The 23,923-nt window shown below is 36.6% G+C and overlaps 2 protein-coding genes and 1 long non-coding RNA gene across 3 annotated transcripts; 1 reads left to right on the top strand and 2 right to left on the bottom strand.

Moving 5' to 3' along the window:
• Positions 1-3: 3 nt before the first annotated feature.
• LOC306856541 (keratin, type I cytoskeletal 50 kDa) lies at positions 4-2,555 on the bottom strand. Its single transcript, XM_079395889.1, has 7 exons — positions 1,936-2,555; positions 1,620-1,702; positions 1,385-1,541; positions 1,025-1,186; positions 821-946; positions 329-549; positions 4-224 (listed from the first exon to the last, which is right to left on the bottom strand). Exons 1-7 carry the CDS (start codon positions 2,461-2,463, stop codon positions 98-100), a joined length of 1,404 nt encoding a protein of 467 aa, XP_079252015.1. The 5' UTR covers positions 2,464-2,555; the 3' UTR covers positions 4-97.
• Positions 2,556-13,123: 10,568 nt separating this feature from the next.
• Positions 13,124-22,995, top strand: LOC306857241. Its single transcript, XR_013783081.1, has 3 exons — positions 13,124-13,204; positions 15,573-15,661; positions 22,106-22,995. It is a non-coding gene; the product is annotated as an uncharacterized lncRNA (long non-coding RNA).
• Positions 14,494-22,436, bottom strand: LOC306857208 (keratin, type I cytoskeletal 42-like). The gene is made up of 9 exons (XM_079397016.1): positions 22,097-22,436; positions 21,343-21,471; positions 20,677-20,759; positions 20,431-20,587; positions 20,168-20,329; positions 17,018-17,143; positions 15,943-16,163; positions 15,765-15,856; positions 14,494-15,675 (listed from the first exon to the last, which is right to left on the bottom strand). The coding sequence occupies exons 1-9, from the start codon at positions 22,370-22,372 to the stop codon at positions 15,569-15,571; spliced, it is 1,353 nt and encodes a 450-aa protein (XP_079253142.1). The 5' UTR covers positions 22,373-22,436; the 3' UTR covers positions 14,494-15,568.
• Positions 22,996-23,923: the final 928 nt, after the last annotated feature.

Here is a 23,923-nt window from a genome sequence, read left to right as displayed (position 1 = left end):
AAACACAATCATGTTTCTGCGGCATCACTGATTTTATTCTCAAACAGTGGATCACAGTGGAAGGCCTGAAAACTGGTGTGACAGTGGTGTTTGGTGTTTAGTTTGTAGTACTTGACACCACTTTCCCATCAACAATGTCTTCCACAATGGTCTTCACCATGACGGATTTGGTAGAGCTCATTCCTCCTCCTCCTCCTCCTCCTCCTCCACCAGTAGTGATGACGCTGACAAAAGAGAGAAAGGGTTGATATATGTTGTTCAGAAATGGCAAAACCCAATTAGAACGCTCATTTTACAGTATCACTATCAGTCTTCCAACATCTCCTACCTGCTTGCTCCTCCGTCCAGCAGTCTCCTGTACTCTGCGATCTCCATCTCCAGCCGGGTCTTGATATCCAACAGCATTTTGTACTCCTGAGATTGTCTGTCCATGTCACCTCTGAGCTGAACGATCTGCTGCTCCAGAGTTGTTACGCGAGCCTGTAGTTGAGTCAGCTGCATGGAGTAACGCGCTTCTGTGTCTGCAAGAGTTCCCTCAAGAGACGATTTCTGTACAATAGAGAGGAGGTGGTATTTATTAGCGTAGACTGGAATAATAAGTATATGTTGGGTAAAAAAATGGTAGAAGTTCAACCAGCCTGCTGAAAGAACAACTTAACCCAGCCTAAGATGGAATTGCTGTTCTTATCAGGTTCCAAGCATTGTCAGGATTGTCTAGTTTGCTGGTTTCAGAGGAGTTTGGTAACCTATACAAATATCTACTAGCAGACTATCAGCTAGGGCTTAAATTGTTGGTATAGATGGATCCTAAAACACTTACTTTACTGAGTTCAGACTGTAACTCGATCTCCAGGCCTTGAAGGGTGCGTCTAAGCTCAGTGATTTCAGTCTTGGACACTTGGAGGGTCTCTGTACTGACCACAACCTCCTTAGTCAGTGTCTCTGACTGCAGATAAATAACAATCAGAGTTTAGTTAAGCATCACCAAAGACCTAAACATGGCTAGTTTTGTGCTCTCTTCTACCTTGGTTTGGAACCAGGCCTCTAGTTCACGCTGGTTTTTGGCAGAGACTCCCTCATACTGCTCACGGATCTCAGACATCACACGGCTCAGATCCTCCTGAGGAGCTGCGTCCACCTCCACATTCACTGAACCAGTCATTTGACTGCGCATGGATGCCAGTTCCTACAAAAAGAAGAACTTGAGATGATGTATGGCACATTCCCTGAAATTTATAGTGCTTATCATCATCACATTTGACTGCCTTGTTAGTTAATTTTATGGCAAGGTCAGAGGAACATGTCTTTTTTGGCATGATCAAAAGAACTTGCTTGTCATGTTGATAACAATCAAACAGCATGATTGAATTGGACAGGTTTCTACCTCCTCATGGTTCTTCTTGAGGTAGATAAGCTCCTCCTTTAAGCCTTCAATCTGCATCTCCAGATCGGATCTTGCCAATGTCAACTCATCAAGGAGTCTCTTCAGCCCAGCAATATCTGCTTCCACAGACTGACGCATGGCCAACTCATTCTCATACCTAAATAAATCAAAACAGAGCAGCTTATTAGCAACTTTTCCCTAAGGGGACTTTCATACACTGTAGGTTTGCATTTACTTGGTCTTGAAGTCGTCGGCGGCCAATTTTGCGTTATCGATGGCCAGGTAGACTCCCCCATTGTCACGAGTGGCATCTTGAATCTGTCAGAGACAAATAATGTGTTTGCAAATGCATAGCTTACAAATATGCATTATTCAGATCTACATGCAAATACTGTCTGTTGCACCCATTTTGGGAGGTAACCCATAACAGTACATGGCAGAAATGCATGGCTTTGTTTCAATGTGATGTGCAGAAAACTCAATGACCACACCCTAAATCCTGCAGCTATGAAAACAGTATCTTGTGCACAAGATGTTTACAGTAGCAGTACCTTATCTTGCAGGTTGCTGATTGTGGCCTGGTAGGCAGAGTAATCTCTCGCAGAAGGTGAGGTTTTGTTCTCCAGAAACTGTCTGATCTTCAACTCGAGATCTGCGTTGGCCTTCTCCAGGGAGTGCACCTTCTCCAGGTAGGTTGCCAGACGGTCGTTTAGGTTCTGCATTGTTGCCTTCTCATTGACGGTCACGTTGAGGTCCATATCACCTCCTCCAAAGCCTCCTCCAGCACCCCCACCAAAGCTAAACCCTGCTCCGCCACCAGAGCCACCACCAAAGCTGAAGCCGGCTCCACCACCACCGCCGCCACCAGAGGCAAAGGTGCTTGACCCAGTGGAGATGCGGACCCCGTGGCCTCCTGCACCCCCATACACGCTGCCAGCACGCATGGAGCTTATGCGGCTGCTGCCTCCACCACCAATCAAGGATGACCGAGACATGCCTCCCATAGAAGGACCCCGCATGGAGCTTCCACCGAAGCCCCCTCCAGAAGACATAAAACTACGGCTGCTGAAAGACGTCATTGCTGGGGTGCAGAGGAGAGCGTCTTTTTGCTGGAAGGAGAGGGAATGTGGTGCACAGACGAGGCTGATTGATTTTTATATGTTTGTGGGATGAGGTAAGGGGTGGGTGGAGGTAGAGATGGAGGAGGGGGTGAGGGAAGAATATGAACTCAAAACTTCACTCTCCGCCCAACACATGCCTAGAGGCAGAGGATCTGGCAGATGAAATGACATGAATTGTTGGAATGAGCTCTGAGTGAGAGCTCATAGCCCAGGGATACATGCAAAAGATAAGAAACGCCAAGACATATGCACATCTTATCTGAAAATATATGTAACCTGAAACATTTTTCACAGGATGTGATTGTTTCGATGTGTTGGACTTGATTTTCCCATGCGTATCTGCATAGGGTCTCATGTTACTGCCATAAGGTTTGTGTTACAGGCTTCATAACTTGCACGCTGACAGGATGACCTGCGCCTGCCAGCGAGGTTTCCAAAGCAACGGAGTGCTGGATGTGATAAACACTTATAAACAGCGAGCTAAAACCACACAGTGAAATGGGCTCTTGTGCATGGAATGCTGCCAGTTTCCCCAGAACAGACCTCCCTTTGTCTTTTCAAACATGAACAGAACAAAAAAACAGTAAGGAAGAGAAACATTTTCCAAAGTGAACTTTTAAATTGTGCAAGAGCCATCTGGAGACATACTAGCATGGTGCCGATTATCTTGCGTAACAGTCTTTTTCTGAGTGTTTAAGCCATGACTCAGACACACGTCTCCAGAAATTTTTTCATTTATCTCTGAATATTCTCTTATGTGTAAGAAAGTTTGAAGCACTGCTTTGGAAAGCATGCTATCAGGTTTAAAAAATAAAAATATTTTCAATTGTAAATGTTGTGGGGATTAATAATAGAATGGATTTAACACAATTACCCCCTTCAGTTTAATTTGATCATTATTATGTGAAATCTATGACAATTATTGTCTACACGCTACATCTAAAACAGGGTGTCCACAGAGAAGGGTTCAATCATTCATATGCTATAAAATGGATAAAAATATTTTTAACGATGAAAAATACCTTGTTTTATCAAAAGTAACAATATCTCATATGAAAGCAAGGTTGTTTTTCAGTGGCACATGCATGTTTCATAAGGTTTCAAAGTTGTGTCCCCACTTTGTCAACACCGTCAGACATTCATTAAAATGTAATAAAATCAAGGAATATCAGGGGCAGCTGTCACTCTAAAGGAACCCCTTGCCATAGTCTTCCTCTGCAGAGTCCATCATTCATCTCAGTAGCTTAGTACTTATAAGATACATAAATGTAGTTTCATTTGTCTGAATACAAGGTTATTTAAGCATCAATGAAAAGGCTGTTGCATTAAGATATACAGCTGTAGTGTAATTGCTAGTTTGAACACATTTACAAAGGTTACATTGTACTCTTGTATAGCTGTCATTACACAATCAAATAAAAACAATGTGCTAAGTGAATTTAGTGAAGGCTATATATCAAGTGGTTCATTGCGTTCAACTGAGTGAATGTGCCTGCGGCTATAAGGTGTAGAATGACATGAATTTCATGAGATACTGAATGACAAGATTTATTTGATCCATATGGGCTGCTTCCTTACTTGCTCTATTTTTAATCTCAAAGATCACCTTGTTAATGAAAGACCATGAGCATCTTGATTTTAAGGACATGTTTATGCCATGCAGGAGTTCATCTTTTGATGAGTCCTTGTCAGCATTTTACTTTCGCTGTGAGAATTTTATAAAAGAGGCAAACTGCAAATGTGCAAACCACTAAGAGATATGGGAGGAAAACATTGATTTCAATCCATTTCCTTTTGCTCATGAAACGTTAGTGTTCCCCCGAGAAACTTTTAATTTGCGGAACTTTAATAATAAATAATAATAATTTGTTACATGTATATAGCACTTTTCTAGGCACTCAAAGCGCTTTACATACAAGGGGGGAATCTCCTCAAACACCAGGTACATTGTATTATAGATTTCCCTCCAACCTTAAATTCTTTTACGTAACAAATAAAGGGACATTGATGCAAAAATATGAAATGGGAGGCAAAACACATGCAAAATGTTTTGAAGAGAATGTAATAAATTTTTTTCGTATTAGTTTCTCCGAAGAATAAAAAACTTTTGCAAAATTCATAGTTTATCAGGATAACAAAAACTTTTGCAATTGAATGCAAAAACTTAAAACATAAATATAAACATAAAAAATATAATAACTGACTAATATATATATATATATATATATATATATATATAGTAAATTACTTTATATTTTAAAATGTTATTATTTTATATATATATATATATATATATATATATATATATATATATATATTGTTTCAGCTTAAAATAATTTGTTACCCCGTTGAATTAAAATGTTTAGTTTAGTCAACTAAAATATTCCAGTTGTCTCTTAAATTAACATTGAGTAACTTAAAATTAGAAACTTAAGAAGTTTTTTTACAGTATATATACACAGTATATGTATATAATTTTTCTTTACATTTCAATTTTTTCTATCACCATGTCCCTTATTGTCAGTGCAGTGAAGTTTCAAGAACGTTTTCAAATGAACACAGAAGTATGATACATGTACATAGATTTATTGCTGTATGACACAAGACTTTAATCAAAATAAAAGCAGCATACATCTTTTTCCCTATTCAATCATTTTCCCCTTTGACTAGGGTTCTTCTAGTTTCTCTGCTCACTGAATGTGTTGCAGGAGGTCAGTGTGTTTCTTTGTACTGGGTGTGGTGGCACAATCATAAATCTACTCCATATTTTAGATGGCAGCATCATTAAAATCAAAGACTTAGTGTTCTTTTCCTTTTTGCTGAGTCTGTAATAGCAAGTGCAAAATATTCCTTATTTGACTGATCAAACACCGGTAAAATAATACTTTATATCGTCATTGTATTGTTTTGATATCTAAAGGAAGGAAAGCAATTACATTCTACGTACATACATGGGATGCTAAAACTTACATAAACAGTCATTGTTTCACAGACAGTGAAGACACTGTCAATACACATAGGCTACAGGGATTCATCCGAAACTCAAACTTTCGCATTGAACTGGTTTTTCTTGTCTTGTAGTAGCAATGTATAGTAGTAAAAAAAAAAAAAAAAAGTTCTCCATAAAAGACATATAAAAGAACAATACATTGTTTTATGTGCCTTTTACATGCCCTCAACTATGACCGGTCTTGTTTACAAAGTCCTTTATAGTATATTCTGCTGTATGCTTAAAAGTAGCTAAAACTTGCATGCAAGATGTGTTTAAATGATAAACAGATGTAGGTACCATGTGAGATAAATATTATACTCTAAAAAGAATTTGCCTTTGTTTTCCTTTTCCACACATAAAATTTAGATCTTTATACTTACTTGTGAAAACAGCACCAAAGCATTAAAAACTCCTACCATAAGCAGGTGGTTTATTGTAATAAGAGCAGATGTATGAACATGCATGTGAACAGGAAAAACAAATGAAATTGCATGGTTAAAATCTGTATATAAAAGTTATTTCTAGATGAAACACATATTAGGTGTGGTAAGAAAGTTCGAACTGTATGTGATTGCTGTGTCTGGTATAAAGCCAGTTTGAAATATGCTTGCAAAAATGTATTTTTGATCATCTGTTGGTTGATTAATAGCCTAAGAGTTTTTGAAAATTTGCATCTGTAGCAGTGATTCGGCCATTCATGTCACTGTAGGTCAGAAAACAGGTTTAAAGATCTTTGAATAGTTCAAATATCTCTTCTAAGAGTATAGTAAAGAATATGAGCCTCTTTCTGCCTTGCCCTGAATGAAGCACCAGTGCCTAGAATTACACCTATCTATGATTCGGAGGTTTGAATGACAGCCCTGTCTTTTATTGAAGTATCCACCCTGTTATCGCCTGCAGCATCCCGGTTTATGACTCACCGCGGTCTCAGGCTTCCTGTTTTGTTCACCCAGCAAAGTTCATGCCATTACTCGTTGTTCTCAGCAGCACTGGCAAACATCTGTGCAAATTCATTTCAAATCAAATACGTGCTCCGAAGACTTTGAGATCTTGAGGGTTGAATCACACCCATTGTGGTTATTGGGTATAGCATTAAAGGTATAATAATCTTACACCGTGAAAATTGCAAGGGTACTTTTGTGTCACACTTAAATGCTAAGTTATAGCACCACATTACTGAGGACATCACATTATTACAGTTCATCTGTAAATATAAGACATTAATAATGCAGACACAAATGAGTCCCTAAGGTGGTACGATGATTCAATAAAATATGAAATGGGAGGAAAAATTTGATTTTAAAACGTTTGCGTTCAATTGCAAAACTTTTCTTTCTCTCGCAAAAGTGCCGCATTCACCCAGAACTCTGCATTATCTCGCAAAACATTTGCGTTCTCTTACAAAAGCATTGCATTCCCCTAAGAAACACTTTGTTCCCATTAACATGTGTTCTCTTAAAAAAGTATTGCGTTCCTCCAAGAACCTTTGTGTTCGCTCAAACATTTGCTTTCTCTTCAAAAAGCATTGCGTTCCCTCAAAAAAGTGTGCATTCCCTCACAAAACATTTGCGTTCTCTTGCAAAAGTCTTGCGTTCCCTCAAAAAAGTGTGCATTCGCTCACGAAACATTTTGCATTCTCTTGCAAAAGCATTGCGTTCCCTCAAAAAAATTGTGTTCCCTCAAAAAAGTGTGCATTCGCTCATGAAACATTTGCCTTCTCTTCCAAAAGCATTGCGTTCCCTCAAAAAAGTGCGCATTCGCTCACAAAACATTTGCGTTCTCTTGCAAAAGTATTGCATTCCCTCAAAAAAGTGTGCATTCCCTCACAAAACATTTGCGTTCTCTTGCAAAAGTCTTGCGTTCCCTCAAAAAAGTGCATTCGCTCACGAAACATTTTGCATTCTCTTGCAAAAGCATTGCGTTCCCTCAAAAAAATTGTGTTCCCTCAAAAAAGTGTGCATTCGCTCATGAAACATTTGCCTTATCTTCCAAAAGCATTGCGTTCCCTCAAAAAAGTGTGCATTCGCTCATGAAACATTTGCGTTCTCTTCCAAAAGCATTGCGTTCCCTCAAAAAAGTGCGCATTCGCTCACAAAACATTTGCGTTCTCTTGCAAAAGTATTGCATTCCCTCAAAAAAGTGTGCATTCGCTCACGTTCTCTTGCAAAATTATTGCATTCCCTCAAAACAGTGTGCATTCGCTCACAAAACATTTGCGTTCTCTTGCAAAAGTATTGCATTCCCTCAAAAAAGTGTGCATTCGCTCACAAAACATTTGCGTTCTCTTGCAAAAGTATTGCATTCCCTCAAAAAAGTGTGCATTCGCTCACAAAACATTTGCGTTCTCTTGCAAAAGTATTGCATTTCCTCAAAAAAGTGTCCATTCGCTCCCGAAACATTTGCATTCTCTTCCAAAAGCATTGCGTTCCCTCAAAAAAATGTGCATTGGCTCACAAAACATTTGCATTCTCTTGCAAAAGTATTGCATTCCCTCAAAAAAGTGTATCTGTTTTCATGCTTATTTAGGTACTAGTGTCTTTTGTAAATTAAATTGAATTGTAAATTCATTAGATACCAGAATTTGAAATTTCAAAAATTCAAAATTTGTTACTAATAACAACAGAATAGTTATTAGTCACGATTTAAATAAATACTAGTACCTAAAAAATAAGTACTACTATCTAAAAATAAGCACCCCTTAAAAACAGCCCATTTTAGAGAGAGGTTCATAATGATGGTTGAAAATAATAATTTTTCTGCAAATTTATTTGTGTGTGTGCAAAAATCCTTATTAACATTATAAATAAACCTCAAGGAGCATATGTGAGCCTGGACCACAAAACCAGTCATAAGGGTCAATTGTTCGAAATTGAGATCTATACATCATCTGAATAAATAAGCTTTCAATTGGTGGATAGGACAATATTTGGCTGAGATACAACTATTTGAATATCTGGAATCTGAGGGTGCAAAAACAAAAAAAATCTAAATATTGAGAAAATCACCTTTAAAGTTGTCCAAATGAAGTTCTTAGCAATGCATATTACTAATCAAAAATTAAGTTTTGATACATTTACGGTAGGAAATTTACTAAATATTTTCATGGAACATGATCTGTACTTAATGTCCTAATGATTTTTGGCATAAAAGAAAAATCTATAATTTTGACCCATACAATGTATTTTTGGCTATTGCTACAAATATACCCCAGCGACTTAAGACTGGTTTTGTGGTCCAGGGTCACTTATTACAAAAATGAAAAAAAAAATCCATGTCATGACCCCTTTAAAAAGATACTTCTACCTAAAGAATAAACACCAGTAGCAAATGAATAAGAACTAGTACTTAATGGAAAAGATACTAGTATCTAAAAAATAAGTACTAAAAGCAAGAAAATAGATATTAGTACTGTTTATAGATTAAATGTTACAACGGCTTGCTATATTTGCTCCCATTTAGACACTAAAAGTCAGGCACTGGTTTTTGTGAGTTTGTTTTTGTTCAGCGTCAGCGTCTGGCTCGCAGTCAGCATTCAATTTCATCCCAAAGGTGATCAATGGGGTTCAGGTGTGGGCTTTGTGAAAGCGGACAAGCTCTCCTTGACTTGAGGGATATTGCTTTGTGAATACTGACAGTTGGAGGCACTGAATGACACTGTATTGGCATTGAGATTTGTTTTCACTTGAATTTAAGGCCTAACCAATACCGTTAATTAGAAGGGGGTGTCCACATAATCTTAGTAGGTCAAATGCAAAATAAAAACACGGTATTACACACCTTCTGTGATAACTGGTCTCAGAATTTTAATTTCTGGTGATCTGACCATGTTTTGTCAAGGATTTGTCAAGCGGAAGCACAGCTCATGCTAGAATCATGGGTGGATTCTTCAGTCTGTCGTTGAGAGGATTAAGCATTCAGTAACATGATTAAAGAGCTGATGATTTCTAACACATTTACTTGTTACTTTTCCAGTTTTCTGGGCCCCCCAAAATAGCTATGATAAATAAATAAAGTCACAAATAATACATTAAATAATGAATGAAATTTTCAGAGAATATAAAATATTGTGAGAATTTAAAGATAATTTAAGAGAATTTCACTGTTATATTATGAGTTATTATTACACCAGTTATTTGTGGATACTGTGATACACTACTATTCATTTACCATTTTTAACTTATACCTAAATAAACCTATAAGTAAAGAAAATAAATTTAAATTTAAAATATTGAATATATGCTGTTCTTTTGATCCTAAAAAATGTAGCATTGTTTCTACAAAAATATGGTGTTATAATGATGAAAATTCAGCTTTACCATCACAATAAATTACATGTTAAATTATATTAAATAGAAAACAGTTATCTTAAATATTCACCATACTGTTTTTCGATAAAAACAAATTCCAGCCTTGGTGAAGCCTTCTTTCAGACAAAAATCATAATTATTCAACTTCTAACTGGTAGTGTATATACAATAATGTAACTATATTGATAAAACTTGAAGTTTCCTCAAAACACAGTTGAAATTTAATCCCAGCAGTGTAATGGAGAATAAGAGAAAAAGAGAGAGAGGAAAAAGTGATCAGAGATATGACTCCCTGTATTCTGTAAATAGCACTTATTCTGTTGTCTGTGACCTACACAAATAAGGACTTACAGAACCAAAATGATTGATTGTCATTCAGAACTGAGTGCTCTTTGAGAACTATGAGACAATTCTGTGGCTGGATAGATCATGTTGGTTTGTCTGTGAGGCAGAGCAGCTGTGTTGATAGTGCATCTGTCATGGGTGTGGATTCTGCCTCCTGAGTGTGAGAGCGTGAATGAGCTTGACAAAACTAGTTTTCACTGGTGATTCATTTATTAATCTGATGCCATCTCAGAGCTTTTTAGCCAGGGGCTTGAAAATAGGGAATTTGTGCTTTTAATTATGTTTATTAAGCAATTCAAATGAATAACTTTTCATGAACATGAGGTCTTTTTAAGATGTTATCCTCAAGACTTAATTCTTTTTGACAACCATTCAGCTCGATGTCAAAGAAAGAAAGAAATAATTTGGAAGGGACTTTGACATCTGGCCTCTAATATCGGTCTATACCCAGATTATATAACAAAATAAAGGAGTCCAGGGCCAAACACGGCCAAAATATGCTTTTAAAGAAACTCAATAATGTTTATAAAGGCATTAATCCAAAATAAATTAAATAACACATGACATGCATTAAAATCAAAAGTAGGATAATTGTAAAAAAAAAAATAATAATAATTATATTTACAATTTCCTTCTTAACTCAAAGACTACTTGAAATACGCTAGTCATCTTTTGATACAAGAAACAAATATAGGTGTACTAATTAATAATACAATTAATATATTTTAACTAATAAGGACAAGATTATAATATTACAGGTGCTGGTCATAAAATTAGAATATCATGAAAAAGTTGATTTATTTCAGTAATACCATTCAAAAAGTGAAACTTGTATATTAGATTCATTCATTACACACAGACTGATATATTTCAAATGTTTATTTCCGTTAATTTTGATGATTATAACTGACAACTAATGAAAGTCCCAAATTCAGTATCTCAGAAAATTAGAATATTGTGAAAATGTTCAATTTTGAAGACCCCTGGTGCCACACTCTAATCAGCTAATTAACTCAAAACACCTGCAAAAGCCTTTAAATGGTCTCTCAGTCTAGTTCTGTAGGCTACACAATCATGGGGAAGACTGCTGACTTGACAGTTGTCCAAAAGACGACCATTGACACCTTGCACAAGGAGGGCAAGACACAAAAGGTCATTGCTAAAGAGGCTGGCTGTTCACAGAGCTCTGTGTCCAAGCACATTAATAGAGAGGCGAAGGGAAGGACAAGATGTGGTAGAAAAAAGTGTACAAGCAATAGGGATAACCGCACCCTGGAGAGGATTGTGAAACAAAACACATTCAAAAATGTGGGGGAGATTCACAAAGAGTGGACTGCAGCTGGAGTCAGTGCTTCAAGAACCACCACGCACAGACGTATGCAAGACATGGGTTTCAGCTGTCGCATTCCTTGTGTCAAGCCACTCTTGAACAAGAGACAGCGTCAGAAGCGTCTGGACTGGACTGCTGCTGAGTGGACCAAAGTTATGTTCTCTGATGAAAGTAAATTTAGCATTTCCTTTGGAAATCAAGGTCCCAGAGTCTGGAGGAAGAGAGGAGAGGCACATAATCCACGTTGCTTGAGGTCCAGTGTAAAGTTTCCACAGTCATTGATGGTTTGGGGTGCCATGTTATCTGCTGGTGTTGGTCCATTGTGTTTTCTGAGGTCCAAGGTCAACGCAGCCATCTACCAGGAAGTTTTAGAGCACTTCATGCTTCCTGCTGCTGACCAACTTTATGGAGATGCAGATTTCATTTTCCAACAGGACTTGGCACCTGCACACACTGCCAAAGCTACCAGTACCTGGTTTAAGGACCATGGTATCCCTGTTCTTGATTGGGCAGCAAACTCGCCTGACCTTAACCCCGTAGAAAACCTATGGGGTATTGTGAAGAGGAAGATGCAATACGCCAGACCCAACAATTCAGAAGAGCTGAAGGCCACTATCAGAGCAACATGGGCTCTCATAACACCTGAGCAGTGCCACAGACTGATCGACTCCATGCCACGGCGCATTGCTGCAGTAATCCAGGCCAAAGGTGCCCCAACTAAATATTGAGTGCTGTACATGCTCATACTTTTCATGTTCATACTTTTCAGTTGGCCAACAATTATAAAAATAATTTTTTTTGCATTGGTCTTAATTGATTCTAATTTTCTGAGATACTGAATTTGGGACTTTCATTATTTGTCAGTTATAATCATCAAAATTAACGGAAATAAACATTTGAAATATATCAGTCTGTGTGTAATGAATTAATCTAATATACAAGTTTCACTTTTTGAATGGTATTACTGAAATAAATCAACTTTTTCATGATATTCTCATTTTATGACCAGCACCTGTAAATGCAAGAAGTCAGGTTTTTCCTCCTACATATCATGTGCGGGTGTTCTTCTATATCAAGGAGCCATAAAGTCTTTATGAATTTTAAAAACTGTTGATTAGAATATCGCCCAAGATTCTGTTCATCATTGTGCAAATAGCTTTTGATTCCTGTCTCATTTGTAAAAACCAGTTAAAAAGTGCACAATATATACAGAGTAAAAGAAGCTGTGTTTTTATTTTATTTCTTCTATTTTTGCAAGAATGTAACAGCGATATTCTTTATTGTTTTACCTGAATTCAGACAGGCTGTGAGCAAAAAATGAAACCTGGTTCAGGTTTAAACATCATTTAATCATTAGCCAAACCATTTATAATTGTTTTATCCTTTGGGCTTACTCTGGATTTGTGTAGTAATTTCAGGAAAAAAAAATATGAAAATGTTTAGCAAAAATATGCATTAATCAAGCTCAGGTACTTTTCCAGTTGTTAATGCTTAATATGCGATTACTCAATATGCGATTAACAGTTCATGAGTTCGCACTAACATATAATATGATTGAGCAATTAGTAAGCATATTTGGCGTGCTGTCAGGAGGGAGGGCTCCGAGCTCGGGATGGAGCCCGAAACACAGAGAACTCCCCCCTCATTCCAAGAATGGGATGAAATTAGATTGGAGTGCAGAGTCGGGGTGGAGGCGGGATGCTGGAAAACTGCCATAGAACAGAGGTGAGTTAGCTATATATATATATACACCTGATGTGCTTGTTAAGGTGATTAGCTGACGAGCTGCACCTGGGCCAGACTGATTATCTGATCATGCTCCTCCCGAACCTTGTTAATAAAACATCATTAAGCTTACATGAGGATGTCATTGTAATGTTTTAATGTTGATATTTGTATTCATCTTTTGAGATTCTGATTATATAATACAAATTTCATAAAGGGATAGTTCACCCAAAAATGAAAGCAACTAGTTAATATTGAGAATTGGTCCCTATATTAAAGTGTTACCAAATTTGGTCACCATTTACTCAATCTCAAGTTGTTCCAAACCTGTTTGAAATTCTTTGTTCTGCTGAACACAAAAGAAGATAACCAAACAGTTTCTGCTCCTCATTTACTTCAATTGTATTTCTTTCCATAGAAAGTCAGTGGGGTCCACCAACTGTTTGGTTACCCATGTTCTTCAAAATACCTTGTGTTCAGCAGAAGAAAGAAACTCATACCAGGTTGAATATATGATTAATTTTGGGTGAATATCCCTTTAAAATGCATCAAAAGGAATGCATCAAAAATTCTAGCCTAAACTTGTTAGCCAACAAACAGGATAAGGCTATATATCCTATAATGTTTATTAGTATATGACACTTTTCATAGCAAAATGGCAACATCCACTCAAAGTAAAATGGTGATTTTCTTTTAATTCAACTTTATGTTGTCTTAATTGTGATTCTGTGATTTCCATGTTTACAAATTTAGCATTTGATAAATGATAGGGATGTGAAAATGTGCTGCATAACAGGAATGGCATGTATGACTATAACAACACATACTCTGGATGTACTCTGACACCTAGTGGCTACCATCCTGCATTCATAGAGAAATACATTTAGATACTGTATGTACTGTATATCTACTTTTAAATATGTTGTTATAAAGCGGTTTTATTTTTTATTTGATAAAATCTGCACTTGGGCCTATTTACATTTTTATATTGTTTTTATTTAAATTATTTTTTGTCTTATTTTTTATTTTACTTTATTTGAATCACTGAGTGACAGAAGTGATGTTCATATGTGATTTTCATTTAGTACAAAAAACTCTCCCCCTCACATTCACCCTCTCTCCATCCCACGATCTGACTTGCTTTTTCATATTCCTAACTCTCACCTGTGTTGTTTTAAGACTTTTAATTGATGTAGTACTGCGATACCTGGTGGCTTGTATCCAAAACACACCAAAATTAATCCCACCGTAATTAGTTTGAATTCTGAAAGTTGACCGGATGACAAAATAAGAACGCTAAAATTATACATTTTATTCTTAGAGCAAGAAAAAACACCAATTCCAACAATCCCAATTTATTGCCACAGAATTAAGATTAAACTATATTTAATATTTGCATTACCTAGGGTCACAATAAATCCTCTTTTTCCAATACGTGTCCTGGCTAAGATGTCTAAATGGCCTAATTTGGCTTTGTTTTCCTGTTTATGTGCTCTCTATGGCTCTTAGAAAATACGTATTCTTATATTTGCATTGCTTTGACTGTTCTCTAGATCATTGATCCTCAAATCTGGACCATTCCTGCAGAGTTTAGCTCTAACCCTAATCAAACACACCTGAGCATGCTAATCAGAGGCTTCAAGATCATTAGAAAATCACAGGTGAGTTTTATCAGGGTTGGTGCTAAACACTGCAGCAGAATGGACCTCCAGGGAAAGATTTGAGGAACCCTGCTCTAGAGCCTTCTTTCTCGCAAGCCACGATTGGTCGATTATGTACCCTGCACACTATTGGCCAAACTACCATTCAGACATTCTTTTCAGCAAGTGGGAAAACAGAAAAACAAATCTAAACCCAGGAAATTAGGTAACTTAGAAATCCCAGCCAGGGTAAAAGAGAACATGTGACCACAAAACCAGTCTTAAGTGTCAATTTTTCGAAATTGAGATTTCCATTGATGTATGGTTTGTTAGGATAGGACAATATTTGGCTGAGATACAGCTATTTGAAAATCTGGAATCTGAGGATGCAAAAAAAATGAAAATATTGAGAAAGTGCCTTTAAATTTATTCAAATTAAGTTCTTGGCAATGCATATTACTAATCACAAAGGAAGTTTTGATATACTTACCGTAAGAAATTTACAAAATATCTTCATGGAACATGATCTTTACTTAATATCCTAATGGTTTTTGGCATAAAAGAAAAATCTATAATTTTGACCCATACGATGTATTTTTGGCTATTGCTACAAATATACCCCAGCGACTTAAGACTGGTTTTGTGGTCCAGGGTCACATATGGTCATCCTAGCGTTAACATTTGTCTAGACTGTAGGTTACATGTAAGATTGTTTTTGATCTTCTCAGCTAATTTCGTGGACTTTCTCCTCAACAGAAGAAGATATGACTCTACCATCCACAAGCTCCTCCACTATGACCTTCACTCGGCGCTGGAGGTGAGGGTTATGCTCTATAAGGGTTTACCAAACAGACACGTGTATTACTGCCTCTTTTCATTCATTTCTGCACTGCATTGGCTGAGAATTTCATTTCACTCACCTTCCTCTTCTTCCTTGATCTCCACCGTTTTGGTCACCGTTTCTGTCGCGGAAGTTTTAGTCATGGAAGATGCCGATGTGCTTATGAAGGTCCTACAGGACAACACAAAGATATACTCTGGGTCTCATAGCTGATAAAGCGCATAAGCTCACCAAGTTAACAAATCTGTTCTACATACGCGTGAGCTTCTCCATCCAGCAGCCTCCTGTACTCAGCGATCTCCATCTCCAGCCTCATCTTGATGTCCAGCAGTATCTGGTACTCTGAAGCCTGTTGTTGGATGTTGGCATTGAGTTTCTGTAGCTCGTCCTGTAGGTGGTCTATGCGCAATTGCAACTGACTCAGCTGGGCCGTATAACGCATGCCTACATCAGTCAAACTCTGCTCCACATTTTGTTTCTGTGCAAAATGAGTATACAAATAGTATGTAAATTAATTACTTGAGTGGAAATATCATAAGTTATGTTAAGTCCACTAGCTCTTTCAAATATTTAAGTTCGACAGCATGATTGTGAGTGTGAGCATTTAATAAATAAGAAACTAATACTTAGTAGCTTAGATTTACTTTTTGCTTTACGGCAGCAACAAATTTTCCTTGCAATTGCAAGTTTATATCTCGCAATTGTGACTTCTTTTCTCATTATTGCGAGTTATAAAATCCAATTCTGAGGAAAAGAACTTGCCATTGCCTGTTATAAAGGCAGATTGGGAGATATTGTGAATTTATATCTCGTAATTCTGACTATATAACATGCAATTACGAGTTTATATCCAGCAATTTTGACTGTATTTCTCAGAATTGCGAATTTATATCTCTCAAATCTAGGAGATGTAAACTCACAATTGAGAGAAAAAAGTCAGAATTGTAAAAAGTCAAGGTGCATATAACAAGGCTCTTGGAACATTGCTCAGCCAATCACATTCGAGGACCGGTGTACTGACGAAACATGCTATCAGATTTCATCAGATTGTGCTACCAAAAAATATATTTGCATTGTTTTAAGGGTAGGTATGGGCGGGTAGGTTTAGGGTAGGGGTCGTTATGGACATGTAAAAAGCCTCAAACCAAATGAATAAATGCTGGTAGCACAATCTGATGGTTATCATTTTTCGCTATCGATTTGTGCTACCTATCTGTTTAATGGGAGGTAGCACAATCTGAGCGGGTAGCACAAATCGTCAGAACGCCGGAACTAACTGTTGTATAATGAAAAATAAGCAGAGATCTTCAGATATCTCTTGTGAGAATATACCATTGTGAGAACCCCCTGTAGTTCTAGCTCCAGGCTTTGGAAAGTTCTCTTCAGATCAGTGAGCTCACTCTGAGATGTCTTGATTTCAGTAGAGCTGGTTGTCACCTGAGTTTGCACAGCCTCCGCCTTAAAATAATGACACAGATAAAGTAGTTAGTAGTTAAGGCCACCTAATATAAAGTGTGACCAAGTACGGCCCTATGATTTTCACGATGTGGAAAATGCGGACTGAATCGCGGAATCCAGTCATAAAAAACGGAATTTACTGTATAAAGTGACAGAGAATTTGCAAATTTTAGATAAATAAATCAAAAGTCTACAAGTGCACTTAAATCAAAACATGATATGGACTAATGTTTGGACTAAAAGTTTGGGTTAAATTGAAGAAACTGTGACAGAAATATATTAGCCTAATTAATGTAATGATAGTACTGCTGCTAATAATTAAATTATCAAAACATTATTTTTAAAGGAACACTCCACTTTTTCAAAAATAGGCTCATTGTACACCTTCCCTAGAGTTAAACAGTTGAGTTTTACCGTTTTTGAATCCATTCTGCCGATCTCCAAATCTGGCGGTAGCACTTTTAGCATAGTTTAGCATAGATCCCTGAATCGGATTAGACCATTAGCATCTCGCTCAAAAATGACCAAAGAGTTTCGATAATTTTCCTATTTAAAACTTGATTCTTCTGTAGTTACATCATGTATTAAGACCGACGGAAAATGAAAAGTTGCGATTTTCTAGGCTGAAATGGCTAGGAACTATACTCTCATTCCAGCGTAATAATCAAGGAACTTTGCTGCCGTACCATGGATGCAGCAGGCGCAATGATATTACGCAGCTCCTGAAAGTAGTTCCCAGATATATCATAAATAGTTACCTAGCTGGTAGTCTCAGCCTCAGATGTCACGCCCATGTAATGTTGGCTAAACGTCTCATGCATATGGCACACTTTTCTGGAAACACTTCAGGAATGTCGAAGTCGTCATCTGATTGGTTGAATTAAACCGGATTTCCGGGAGACGCGAGTGTCACGTTTATTTTCAGTCCACCGGGAAACAAAGATGGCGTGGCGCCAAACCCCTCACGAAAGAAGAAAGCCGTTGTGTTTACAAATGTGACGACGAACGCTTATCAGGGTTAACTAAACTCGGGATTTAGGCCATACACGAAGAAATTTTGCGCCGAATTCAAGGAGTTGGAAAAACGGTACTTGAAAACTCAAACTCTATTAAACAGATAATCAGCTCCCTCGAATTCCACGGTGAACAGGTGAAGCATTTGAATGAAAAAACTGAGGAACTGGAAAAGAAAATCGTAAGATTGGAGAAAGACAATGTCGAACTTCGTGACAAAAACAAATTTGGTGGGATATATTAGGGTCAGAATCAGATAGCTTGGGTCATTTTCATAATTTAGTAATTTCACTTAACCAATAAACTGTAATTCTCGGAAATATATATGGATACAATAATTCTTTGGATAATGAAATTTTTTTTAACAAATTAAATGAGAAGCTTACATATTGGTCTAATAAATTTCCTAATGCATTTTTCATTCAATGAGGAGACTTTAATGTGTCATTTAATAATTCTTTGGACAGATAACCTCCAAAAAAAAAACATTTGGAGAGAGAGATTCCCCAACAATTTAGAGTTTACTTGGTCCAATAAAAGTGGTTCAAGACAATCTCGTATTGATTATTGGCTCATATCAAAATGTATGTCAAATTTTGATCTGAATGTCGGCATTCGATGTACCCCGTTGACCAACCACAAAAATCTTTATTAATACCCCTTTAATGGCAGATTATGTAACCGACCAATGCAGAGCTTCTTTGTGGAAACTGTGATGGGCTTACAGCTGAGCTATACAAATTATTTGCTGAATAACGTTTTAACTTTTTAGAGAAAGTATTGAAAAAGAGGCTTTAACTCCTACATTGTTGCTAAACTGCTTGACCTCCTAAACCTAAGAAAGATCTTACCAATTTAGACAACTGGCGACCCATCACACTCCTTAACAATGACTATAAAATTTCCGCCATAATATTTGCTAAAAGACTTAAAGATTGTTTGGATACTGTTATAGATGGGACTCGGTCTGGATTTATGAGGGACCGACATATAATTAATAATATTAGATTAGTTTTAGACTTATTGGATTATAGTGATTTGCTGAAACATAATAGTTTTATTGTTTTCCTGGATTTTTATAAAGCTTTTGTATTCAGTTGAACATAAATTTATATTTAAATCAGTGGAGAAATTTGGTTTTGGTGAATATTTTTGTAAGGCGGTAAGAACTCTATATTACTGTAGTAGCACAATTACATTAAAATATGATACTTCTCCTAGATTTTACTTGTCACGTGGTATTAGGCAAGGGTGTCCATTATCCCCTTATTTATTTTTACTAGTTTCCCAGATATTCGCTTCTTATATTTCTAATAGTGGTCTTCATGGTATCTCTATTGCTGACAAACAGATACTCATCAGTCAGCTGGCTGTTGATACCACTCTTTTTTTGCAAGATGCTAACCAAGTTCCTTTAGCATTAAAGTATATCCAGCAATTCTCCAAAGCATCAGGCCTGTTCTTGAACCTCTCAAACTGTGAAATGATGTCCATCAAAGAATGTAATTTGTCAGAATTTGATTTCAATTAATTTATTTCAATTAATTAGACATGCTTTTTAATTAATAAAATTTAATTTAATCATTAAAACAGAATTCAAAAAAATTCAAATGGAAAATATTAATTTGGTATTTATTCAAATTTGCCACCAATTTGCCAAAACATAACATAGTTATAAATTGCCATGAGAGTATGTTGGATGACCTTAAAATACTTTTGCTTTGTCATTTCCTGCCCCTACAGTTGTCTAAGCCAGACAAACATGAAATATTCAGAAGTTTTGACAGCAGAACAATTACTCGACTATCGCAATCCCTTTTCTTTTATACAGTTCATTGTCCTGAAGCGTTACAGCTGGCATCTCAATCATTATTAGAGGATTTACTTAAAAAATTGCATCCCACTCTTTTTATATCTTAAAATCCTGTGACCTTTCAGAGGAATGTTCACCCGCTTCTGCTAGGTCTAACATATTGTTTTCTCGAAGGTGAACTTGTCCTACTGGCTCACCTTGCTCTGGAACCATTTTTCAGCCTCTCTGCGGTTTTTCTCAATAAGCATCTCATACTGCGCTCTCATCTCCTGCAGCTCCTTGTCAAGGTCTGACCGAGCGGCACAGTCCATCTCCACATTAACAGAACCGCTTTGCTGCTGCCGCAACAAATGCAGATCCTGTAGAAAAGAAGAGAATAGAAAGAAGCATTCAGAAACATTCCACAAACTGTTCTTGTGAAATAATTGGTTACATTTGTGAGGGTGCACTGACAAGGTACCTCTTCATGGTTCTTCTTGATGTACAGCAGCTCCTCTTTCAGTCCAGTAAGCTGGTTCTCTAGATCTCCGATGGAGAGTTTGAGCTCTCCCAGAACCCCCCGCAGTCGAGCCGAATCCGCTTCCACCACCATGCGCAGATTAATTTCCGTCTCATACCTGCCACAGCCAAGGAGAAAAGTGGGTATATGGTATTTCATACGTTTCATAGTATTTCATAAATGTGTGTTGATTTATACATCACATACTTCAACTGAAAAACTTCAGCTGCGAGCTTGGTGTTGTCCAGCTTCAGATGGAGCCCAGCATTCTCCACAAAACGACTGTTAATCTTTTGGAAAAATGGGAATGTGTGGTTAATCAAGAGATGGTAATATGTTACCCTGGAGCACAAAAGCAGTCATAAGCAGCACAGGTATATTTGTAGCAATAGCCAACAATACATTGTATGGGTCAAAATTATCCATTTTTCTTTTATGCCAAGTAATGATCATGTTCCAGGAAGATATTTTGTAAATGTCCTCCTGTAAATATATCAAAACTTAATTTTTGATTAATAATATGCATTGCTAAGAACTTCATTTGGACAACTTTTTTGGCAATTTTCTCAATATTTCGATTTTTTTGCACCCTCAGATTTTCAAATATCTCGGCCAAAGATTATCCTATCCTAACAAACTATACCTATATATCTTTTAAATTAGCATAACAACATCACGCCTCATTAAAAAGGAGAAAGTAACACTCTGTTTAACATGGATGCTAAACAGCGTGTGAACAGGATTGCCCTGTGGTATGTGTGATATTTGAAACACAAAGCATGGCATAATGGCATAAGGTGAGGCAGCGTTCACCTCATGCCATGTCAGTCATTTTAAGGGTGTGATCCTTCAGATGATTGACAGCAGCTCTACCTGCGTGCGGAGCTCTGAAATGGTTTTGAAATAGGCACTCATGTCTTTGCTCTGCAGTGGCATCTTGTTGTCGTAAAACTCCTTAATTTGCAGCTCAAGTTTCTTGTTGGCATGCTCTAAAGTGCGCACCTAAAACACAAAACACATGAGCAGATCTTCAGAAAATCATTAAAGACTAGACTAGGCGGAAGTTCAACTCAACAAAACTCAAGGATGAATGTAGCTGAATTTGAATTGTTCAATCTTACATCTTTTGATTTTAGGAAATACAGAAATATTTAGACTTGATTTAGAACGACAGAAATAAAGCTATTTGAATTTGTTGATTCGGCCTAAATATTTAGAATGAAACCATTATAAATTATTATATGAAAATATGACAATAACTGTATCCACATCTACTGTTACTAAATAAACTTTACCAAATTTACATTTTTTTTGTCTTAAAAAAACAGCAACAAAACAATAAAAATTAAATGAAATATATATTATAATTCATGTTTAATTAAATGCATTGGCCCCACACATTACACAGAAAAACACACTTTCTTATACAGAATGTAAACATAGAATGTTGTAACATTTGTTTAAAAATAATTTAGGATTTTAAGAATTCTAGTCTGGCTTTTACAAGATAACAAGCATTAAGTAAAATAATGTGATAGTTAATATATAACTATAACCCTAATTTAAAAAATATTTAAGTATATATATATTTTTTTTAATGTGTTTTTAAGTTAACCAGGTGTTTTACCCTCTCCAGGTAAGATGCCAGGCGGTCATTGAGGTTCTGCATTGTCTGCTTCTCATTGCCATGCAACGTGACCTCATAACCAGTCGTCGTCAAGGATGAAGTGGACAAAGATCTGGAGATGCGGCCACCAAAGCCCCCAGCCCTGCCATAGTTTTGTCCACCAAAAGACAAAGAGGCCCCTGAACTCCCCACTCCATTCATGACCAGTGCACCAGAGGAAGATGACCCGAACACACTCCGAGTACTGAACGTCTTACTGCTGCGACGGACCGACATGGCTGAGCGAGAAGATCTGCGCAAGTTAGGATGTCCTTCAATGTGGAAACTAAACACCTAAACTAATTTGCACTAAAGATTGTCTTATATATACCCTGTTGCATCCCACACGGTATCAGATTTCCAGTTCCAGTGAATAGATGGAATGTGAGTGAGACCCGCCTGTGCCCGGATGCAGATTAAAAACCATTGACTTCAAAACCTGCTATCACACCCTTGACCTTCAAAAACCTGTAAAATGATTTGTGGCTTAGAGAGATTACATCTTTAATTGTTTTACTATTGTATCAACTGATACTGAATACTGTTTGTATTGGACATGTGAAAGTTCAAAATATTAACAGCGGTATTTATGAAAAGTTATAACTTTTTTCTTTTTTTAAATGCAGCCATTAATTCTCCACGTGATAGACATCTTTAACCCATTTTCAGATGTTTATTTATTTTGTGGATTCACCACAACATTCATCAGGTTTTGCTTTGGCATTTAGATAACATGATGAAAATTCTTTCTCAAGCTTGGAATGAAAACACACTCAAATGTCATGTACCTGAACAATAACCATCAATCATGATGAATGCATTCATGTGTCAGAATGAAGTAAAACACATCTCTTAAGTGCATTTTTTTCCTATTAGTAGCCTAATGTCAGCATCTCTTGAAACATACAGATGTAACCCCTGATAAAACGGATTAGCTTGTAGAGTTGACAGAGAAGGGATATACCTGTTGACTTTTTAAAATTGGGTGAATGGTAAAATTAATAGGAAATCAATCATGCTTTCAAACTATTTTGACTTTGACTGTCAGAACTTGCATGCAAATTCATGAGGCTCGATCCATTTTGAAGAAAATATTTCACTCGGTGGATTTTTACTTGTAAAAGCATGTATCCCCTTGGTAGATTTCCAAAATCTGTCACTTAAATGCATCTTTCTTTTGAGTAATGAAAATCATTTGTCTAGATGCTTTAAATATATTTTTCAAGATAATATATATATATATATATATATATATATATATTATCTTTCCATGTTGCTTAGACCACATGATTTTGATTTTGCTGACACAAGCTTTTTAAATATTAATAGTGAAAGTAGTTCTGTTCAAATATTTATTCTAAATAAAAACTCTGCCATCATTTACTCTCCCACAAGTCAGTCCAAACCAGTATGACTTACTTTCTTCTGGAACATAAAAGAAAATGTTTTATACAGTGAAATTCAGTGGTAACCAAATCTGGTTACTGATATTCTTCAGAACATGTTATTTTGTCATACACGTTTGGATTGATGTAAGGGTGAGTGAATGAAGAAAAACTTTCAGGTTGTTCTTCATTCTTGTAATAAGGCTTTTAATACGAGAACAGGTGTTTCATCCTGACATTTATAACTTAATGCTCCACAAAAAATATCAAAATGTCATTTGATTCAGAAACTAAAACCATACCCAAATAGTTTGCTTCAGTCATTGAATGAGAACTGAATATTTCATCTGTTTTCCACAAATGAACAGATTGCATGAAATGTAATTGCCGTTATATCATGATT

The sequence above is a fragment of the Barbus barbus genome, assembly GCF_936440315.1.
Source record: "Barbus barbus genome assembly, chromosome: 37".
Classification (NCBI taxonomy): Eukaryota; Metazoa; Chordata; class Actinopteri; order Cypriniformes; family Cyprinidae; genus Barbus; species Barbus barbus.
The sequence above is the reverse complement of the archived record's forward strand: the minus strand, read 5'-3'. Positions and strand labels throughout refer to the sequence as shown.